Source organism: Triticum dicoccoides, chromosome 4A (assembly GCF_002162155.2).
Source record: "Triticum dicoccoides isolate Atlit2015 ecotype Zavitan chromosome 4A, WEW_v2.0, whole genome shotgun sequence".
NCBI classification, from domain to species: Eukaryota; Viridiplantae; Streptophyta; class Magnoliopsida; order Poales; family Poaceae; genus Triticum; species Triticum dicoccoides.
Window position 1 is genome coordinate 169,510,508 of NC_041386.1, and position 8,362 is coordinate 169,518,869.

General features: G+C 50.5%; 1 protein-coding gene across 2 annotated transcripts; it reads left to right on the plus strand.

Annotated features, from left to right (window-relative positions):
• Positions 1 to 1,464: 1,464 nt before the first annotated feature.
• On the plus strand, positions 1,465 to 5,543 carry LOC119285566 (protein ETHYLENE-INSENSITIVE 3-like 1a). 2 transcript variants are annotated; one of them, XM_037564865.1, is made up of 2 exons: positions 1,465 to 1,711; positions 3,150 to 5,543. In XM_037564865.1, the coding sequence occupies exon 2, from the start codon at positions 3,230 to 3,232 to the stop codon at positions 5,183 to 5,185; it is 1,956 nt and encodes a 651-aa protein (XP_037420762.1). In that variant the 5' UTR covers positions 1,465 to 1,711; positions 3,150 to 3,229; the 3' UTR covers positions 5,186 to 5,543. The 2 variants fall into 2 exon arrangements, with proteins under 2 accessions (XP_037420762.1, XP_037420763.1); XM_037564866.1 differs by lacking the exon at positions 1,465 to 1,711 and adding an exon at positions 1,745 to 1,764.
• Positions 5,544 to 8,362: the final 2,819 nt, after the last annotated feature.

Consider the following 8,362-nt stretch of genomic DNA (forward strand, 5'->3'; position numbering starts at 1 on the left):
AGAAACCCCCTCGCCCCCATCTCTTTCTCGCCACAAACCCTAGAGGGGAGGGGCCATCACCGCCGGCGTTGTTTGCAGCGACATGACCATCAACCTTCCTGATCTCCTCGTCTGCTCTTTCCACCTCATGTCCTTCATGCGACCAGCAGAGCAAGCTATCTCCTCCCTCCACCTCCTCCTCTCCACCCATCCCCTCCACACGAGCATGTCGGGCTGACGGAGTACCTCCTTCCGCCATGCCTCGAGCTTCAGTGGACAAGCGCATGGATCTTGGCCACGAGGATCGCGAGGAGGCGCATCACTCCATCGTAGATGAAATCGCGGTGGATGGGGAAGAATTTGGAGAAGATGGCACCAAGATTCGGCCTTGGGCGCCACGCCTTCGCCCTTGCCTATCCATGCTCCTGACTCTTCAACCACCTTTAATGGGGCAGGTTCCCGGGCGCAGTTCCTCTCTGCCGATTACAAGGTGGAGCATGGTCGTGGCCGTGACAACGCTGCACATGCGACGGTGGTACCAAGCACCCGGCGGCGTCCGAGACCAACTCCGGCTGTTCCTACGAGGAACACTTCTACTGCGGCAGCAAATCTTCCAATTCGGTGAAGAGTTCATTACCTTTTTTAATGTGTTGATTTGATTTGTTAACGAATGATCGAGTGTGTTGAATAGTTAATCTATCTTTTGTAGATGTTCACACAGGAGAAACTAGCTTTTGGACTTGCCTTCAAGACATTCAAGAAGGGATGCAGGTTTGTACTTAGTGGTACTTAAGAATTGCAAATTAAACATAACTTATATACATAAAACTCCCTGCTAGCATCCACATAGACCCCAAATGAGCGACTTGCATTCAAGACATTCAAGAAGGGATGCATATTAGTACTCCATACGTGTTCAAAATAAGTTAACTCATTTATTTTGGAACCGAGGGAGTAGTAGTTAAGAATTGCAGATCAAACATATCTTATACACATAAAACTCCTGGCTAGCATCCACATAGACCCCAAATGAGTAAAATTGTGTAAGAAAACATCCTCTAGGAAAAAATATCTTACCGCGTGCTGTGCGCAGAAGATCATGACCTTTGTCTTTGGACACGCCCACGCAGCCCCGCAGCCCCGCAGCCAACCAATTCTCGAGAGGGCAAAACAGTAAACTTGGCTCTCAACTTGTAGCGGCTTTGTCCGTAGCTCACGCGCCCCCCCGGTCCTCTCCAACCCCACGTTACGGAGCGCACCGACTGGGACCCCACGCGTCACAGGGAGAGAGGCCACCCGGCCTTTCTTTAACCTCGCCGAGGCCGGGCGGCGCGCTGTCGCGGCCGTGATTTTTTTTACTTAGCAGCGAGATTCACATCGCAGCGGCGGTTCCTGCGTGGGACTAGTACCATTTTTTCCCTTTCCCCATCATAATATAAGGGGGCGATTACAAGATGGAAGGGGTCCCTGTCGCTGTTGCGCCCGAGCGCCACCCACACCCACTTGCCTATTAGCTGCTGCTACTTTGTGCTCTTGCGCCGTAGTCTCCTCCCCCCTTCCCTTCGCCTGTTCTTATCTGATCTCCACCCCTCTCCCCTCCCCTCCCCTCCCTCGTGCCTTCTTCTCCCCACCTTTCCCCCACCCTCCCGCCGCTGTTTTTCTCTTCCTAGCTCTCCCAGGTCATGGCAAAGGTGAAAAGCGGATAAAACTAGCAAGTGGGAGATCGACGCAGGTGAGCTCATGCTGCCCTGCCATCTCCCTTTTCTGTTCATGCGTTCCTGCTGCGTACGCTTCTTCTTCCTCATCTATCCTTTTACCATGTGTTTTGTCCGTGCTCTTGATTGGCTAGGGCTAGAGGGCCTGAGGTAGGCTAGCTATGCGACCATGCCTTGTTCTTTTGGGTATTTTTTCTCTCTGGATAGATGGATATTTTCGGGGGTCCTATAGAGTTGCTTCTGCAGCAGTTATCAATTCCAGTTTGTGCTTTCTTTGCTCTTCTTTTTCATTGCTCCAGGGAGATATTTTTGGATGAGTCCAATTCCCAGAGTTCCCTTCTTACTTTTGTTCTGGAAATCTGGAATACATAGCACCTAGCGTTTTTGGAAGGATTTTTATTTTGTTTTGTCAGGGAGGAATGGAATGCTATTCCTGTTTTCTCTTATCAATCAGGAGATGGAAAATTTCCCGTCTCTTCTCCGTTTTGATGCCTGCTTCATCCATTTTCTCTATTGTTTTCTTCCCCTTTTGTGGGCTATACTACTACTTTGTTTCCTTTTGGGTGAGCACATGGGTACATGTTCTTGTTTCCAACTGTCGATACCTGTTTTACATAAAACATGGCTTTCTTCCCTTGAAAAGGGTTCCCACTGCTTTCTCATCATTTTGGCCAACCCCTGCGAGTGATTGGATCAAAGCAATCCTTCATGAGGACGCTTAGACATGATTCAATTATTCTCGTAGGATTATATGGAAACAGTTCTAGTATTTGGTAAAACCCTGTGTGGGCGGACAGATGTGTTCAACTTTCTGCCTTATTCTTCCATTAGTGTATTACTCCTATATTTTTTTAGTGGTCATGCATAACACACCCATTTCCGTTAGTTATGCCGTCCGATATGATCATGTCACAGAGAAAAACAAGATAAGGCTTCTGTTAGATCAGTTGCCTCTGCTAGTTGCGTGCGCTGCCTTCTTGACTTGATGATCTATAATTGTGAAGGAGAGGATCATAGCAGAGGTGTGTGTGGTGTGGGTTAGATAAGATCGACTGCGTTTTGATTAGCCAGACACATGCAGGCCGGGCCTTCCGGTGCTTGCTTCAATTGCCAAACTTGCTTTTATGCCACATGATTGTCTCGGCTCCGGGTTAATAGATCTGGGATGTTTTGTGAACTAATACAGCTGTTTACTTTAAGGAGAAGATAGGAACTGGAGCACATATGTGTTAAGTCACCGTCTAATTACCTGATTAAGTTCCCTCAAAGAAAACTAGTACCTCATTAAGATAACTACTACTAGTAGTATTATGGCTATTTTAAGCTTTATTGCTCTTAACTGTAATTGCCTCTTTAACACTAATCTTGTTGCACATGTTGCCTAGTTATTGCGTTTAGACTCAGCAAGCAATAAGCCTTGTAATTAACCTGGCCTCTTTGCTTGCTTCTGTGCAGGTGAACACCACCACAGCTACAAGTAGTAGTGGAAGGAAGTGGAATTTCTTGTGTGGAGAAAAAGAGCTGCTTGAGTGACCATGATGGGAGGTGGGCTGCTGATGGATCAGGGCATGGCGTTCTCCGGCGTGCACAACTTCGTGGATCTGCTCCAGCAGAACGGCGCCGACAAGAACCTCGGCTTCGGCTCCCTTATGCCGCAGACATCCTCCGGCGACCAGTGCGTCATGGGCGAGGGCGACCTCGTGGACCCCCCCACGAACAACTTCCCGGACGCCGGTGAGGACGACAGCGACGACGATGTGGATGACATCGAGGAGCTGGAGCGCCGCATGTGGCGCGACCGCATGAAGCTCAAGCGCCTCAAGGAGCTGCAGCAGAGCCGCGGCAAGGAGCAGGCCGCCGGCGGCGGCGGGGCTGGCGACGGACTGAAGCCGCGGCAGTCGCAGGAGCAGGCGCGCCGCAAGAAGATGTCGCGCGCGCAGGACGGCATCCTCAAGTACATGCTCAAGATGATGGAGGTGTGCCGCGCCCAGGGGTTCGTCTACGGCATCATTCCGGAGAAGGGCAAGCCCGTGAGCGGCGCCTCTGACAACCTCCGTGCCTGGTGGAAGGAGAAGGTCCGCTTCGACCGGAACGGCCCGGCCGCCATCGCCAAGTACCAGGCCGACAACGCCGTGCCGGGCTCCGAGAGCGAGCTGGCTTCCGGCACCGCCAGCCCGCACTCGCTGCAGGAGCTGCAGGACACCACGCTGGGCTCGCTGCTCTCGGCGCTCATGCAGCACTGCGATCCACCGCAGCGAAGGTTCCCGCTCGAGAAGGGCATCTCTCCTCCATGGTGGCCGTCCGGCGACGAGGAGTGGTGGCCGGAGCTTGGCATCCCCAAGGACCAGGGCCCGCCCCCGTACAAGAAGCCCCATGACCTGAAGAAGGCCTGGAAGGTCAGCGTGCTCACCGCTGTCATCAAGCACATGTCGCCGGACATCGAGAAGATCCGGCGCCTCGTTCGCCAGTCCAAATGCCTCCAGGACAAGATGACCGCCAAGGAGATCTCCACCTGGCTGGCCGTGGTGAAGCAGGAAGAGGAGCTGTTCATGAGGCTGCACCCGGGCGTTCGCCCTCCAGCGTCTGCCGGCGGCATCGCCAGTGCCATATCATTCAACGCCAGCTCGAGTGAGTACGACGTTGACCTCGCCGACGACTGCAAGGGCGATGAGGCCGGCACCCACAAGATGGCCATGGACGATCCAACCGCCTTCAACCTCGGCGCGGCCATCCTGAATGACAAGTTCCTCATGCAAGCGCCCATGAAAGAGGAGACCGGCGATATGGAGTATGTCCAGAAGAGGAGCGCGGTGGCCGCCGAGCCGGAGCTGATGCTGAACAACCGCGTCTACACCTGCAACAACGTCCAGTGCCCACACAGCGACTACGGGTACGGCTTCCTTGACCGGAATGCGCGCAACAGCCACCGGTACACCTGCAAGTACAATGATCCCCTCCCGCCAAGCGCGGAGAACAAGGCAACGCCACCTGCGCCGCCGCAAGTCTTCCCGGCAGCCTACAACCAGCAGAACCATGGGCTCAACAACCTGGATCTCGGCCTCCCCATGGACGGCCAGAGGTCCATCGCCGAGCTGATGAACATGTACGACACCACCTTCCCGGCCACCAACAAGAACATGGGCAACGACGACGTCACCATTATAGAGAGGCCCAATGCCATCACCCCAGTAATGGACGAGGGTTTCTTTGGACAGGGCAATGGAATTGGAGGCAATGGCGACAGTATGTTCAGTGATGTGAGTAACATGATGCAGCAGCAGCAAGCACAACAGCCACAGCAGCAGCAGCAGCAGCAGCAGCAGGCCCCGGCGCAGCAGCAGTTCTTCATCGGTGACGACGCGCAGGCGCAGTTCGGCAACCAGATGGGCAGCATCTCCGGCGCATCGGATTTCAGGTTCGGCTCTGGCTTCAACATGTCTGGCACCGTCGACTACCCGCAGAAGAACGACGGCCCCAACTGGTACTACTGAATGAAGAATAAACTCCTAGGGTCATAAGCTTTCTTCGTGGCAAAACCAACCTTGTGTTTCCATGGGGAAGTGTCGTCGTCGTCCTCCTAAGAAGTGGGTAATTCTATAGGTCTTCTCTTAATTTTCATATAGGTTTTGCAGTAGTTGCAAATAGGCTGGAACTTGGAACTGGTTATATACATGTATGTCCATCCAGCTGGTGAACCTCTTCTCTTATGGAAAACTTAATTTTATTCCTAGTTGAACTTGTTAGTTAAAATGCTGTTCATATGACTGGCTGGCTGTCAAATTGCTTGTGTATTTGTTGATTCCGTTCCTTGTGATTGGTGAATGTATGAACTGGTGCTCTCTTATGTGATCTCTCTCTGGTGATGACTTTCAGTTGGATTTTTTTTGTGTGCAAAACTTCCAATTTTCAATTGGATTTTTTTTTTGTTTGCAAAACTTCCATGCCGGGGAATTTTGTTAAATAGTTAGGCAGCTACGTTTGTTTGCCAGGCTGGTGGAAATTTTGCCTGAATTAGGTTCACTTTGGATGTCGGTATAGAAACGGACCAACCGAGATCTTTTTCTTCCCCTGAACTTTTGCCGTAAAATAAATTCATCCTGTTGAGTTGCTTCTTTTTATGTGGTGTGAGAGATCTAGTGACTTTCACATCAAGACGCTTAGAAAGCTGGTATTTGATCCTCACTTTGCCTAAAGCCAGGTGGGTCAATTCAAAGTGGCAAACCTAAGAAAAGTTAGGCAACGCTTTGAAGTGTTTTTTGGTGCTCGCCAGAAAATAGTCTTTGCTTGGTGATCTTAAAAAGAAAGAAACATGGATCGGGTTGGATTTGATGGTCCTCGCTTTGATAACCATCCCCTTTATTGCTTGGTGGCACCTATCATCCGTGGCCGTGCATCTTATCCCTTGGCCTGGCCTGTCAAGCCAAGGTAGTGGTGGGACTTGTGACCCCTCCTCACATGCTCTCAGTCTCACTCTCCGAGGTGCCCCTGTCGTGCTGATTTTCATGGAGGCAGCGGATCGGCGCGCTAACAACCATCCGATCGAGTGTTTGATGACTGAGGCTGAGGTGCGTGTGTATGAGGAGTGACAGGTGACGAGTTTCTTCGCTTCGCTGGGCGATTAAGTCTCTGTGGGCATGTACAATGGTGGTATATGGATACATATGCCTCATGATAAAAAGTAATTTGAGGTATCTATATTTATTTGTTTTTCCCAATGCAAGCTACTATTAGTGGGCCTCATTAAAAAATAGAAAATAAGGATTTTAGTACACATGCATCTCTACTTTTCATTCAACCTTTCAGCTTTTGTCACCGTACCATACTTTTTCTCTTCAAGCACCCGCCTTCTGGAGAGGATCCCGCTTTCCTATCCGAACCTACTTTACGTCATATTCGAACCTACATGACGTGCGAGGCATCACCTTGACACTATGCATTGTACATGCCCTGAATGACCCAATGTGTGCGAGAAATTGACAAGTTTCTGAATGACCCAGTGTGTTTCCAGTCGTAATCCTCGCTTGAAGATCATGTGATGTATCGTACTACTATACCACGGAGCTGGAGTACATGCTGAAAAACATCTCAAACTGGATAAAGATACATGTTGAAAAGGGCCACAAGCAAGTCTCTCTTACCAAGAGTTTTTGGCTGGGGGGGCTATAATAAAATTAAACACCGAGGGAAAGGGTTAACGGTTGAGTTAGATGTAAGCCAAGGTTAAGCGTTTTATGAGGACGCCGAAATCCGGCGATGTGGGCTCAAAATCGTTCTCGAGATGTGCCTAATCTGCCCCTTAAAATAGGTTCCAGACAACGAGCAAGATAATATAAGAAAAACAAGTGGCTTATGTGACTCTAAATGGTCAATTTGTCCCTTGGATATTATTGTAGAACGCGGAAGCTGGCCTGTAGTTTCTTGACCAAGAATTGTCCGCAAAGCCTAAGCTAAAAAACCTGTAAACTATCTACTACTCTTTTGGTGAAGTGACGTGCAACGATGGTGAGAGGAAGGAGCAAACCACTCGTGAAATTAACTACTCCAGTAGAGCAAAGATGCACTTGAAACATATGCTCAAGAACCTTTTTTTGTTGTTGTTTTTGGGTCACCAATTTGTGAAGTTGGACTGGGTAAAGAGCATCCGTGCTAAAAGGAAAGGAGAAAGTAAACAACCCCCTAATTAACCATGGTTTGGTCTCAACTCGCAAGTGGCACTAATGAAATAAGCATAACAATACTATTAAGAGAATCATCATCGTCATCATCAGGTGATAAAAAAGTGAGTTATGAATCGATTGGCTGTTGAAGAAGGGCCTTGATTGGGTGGGGAAACAAAGCGCACCTAACAAAAGCTAGCACCATCAACATCAACTGGACACAGCTTAGCGTCAGTGCAAAACCGAGAATTATTTGAATTTCCGGGAAGGTTTATATATAGTAATAACACATGAAACAGTAGGGTTTCTGGTGGAAACCCCAAATGATCCGCACCCTGGTCCCTACACGGCATGGCATCTCATACAGAGACAGGGTGCCGCGCAGCACAGTGCGGTAGGACACCGAGGACGGAGATGGTTCCACGGGACCGGAGGAAGAAGATGATGAACAGGATGACAGAGAGTGGTGGCCGAATTGGGTGCATGCACCAAGTCCAAGTGGCATGGGTGGTGGGGGGTGGCGTGGCTGCCTGCCTTGCCTGAAAGCAACGGGTGAGGGGAGGAGGCCAGCGGCGTGGGCACCGGAGGGGAGGCCGGCCGCGCCGCGCGGAGGAGAGCCGCGATCCGCGTCGCCGTGTCCAGCCAGCCTGGCTCGATAACTCAGTACGACCCGACCCGACGGAGTCAGGACTGTGGACGCTGAAATCAATTCATTCATTGCGATCAGTGTGGCTCCGACATGGGCTCGTCAGTCATCAATCGGATGATGGGCGATTCCATCGTGGCCTGACAGGGATGTGCCAGTGTTGTACATGTACATCACTGGCTACTGACCAACTCTTAAGCTGCTCAGATCCGTGTAGCAGTATTTAGCTTTTCATTCTGTTAAAAATCTATTGATTTGAGTTGCAAAGCCGCCTACAATTTGTGCCACACAGCTTCCATGTACTGGCCAGTGGATGCGGTGTGGTTGGCCTTGCCCGATGATCCCAGATTTGAGGGCAAGGCTGG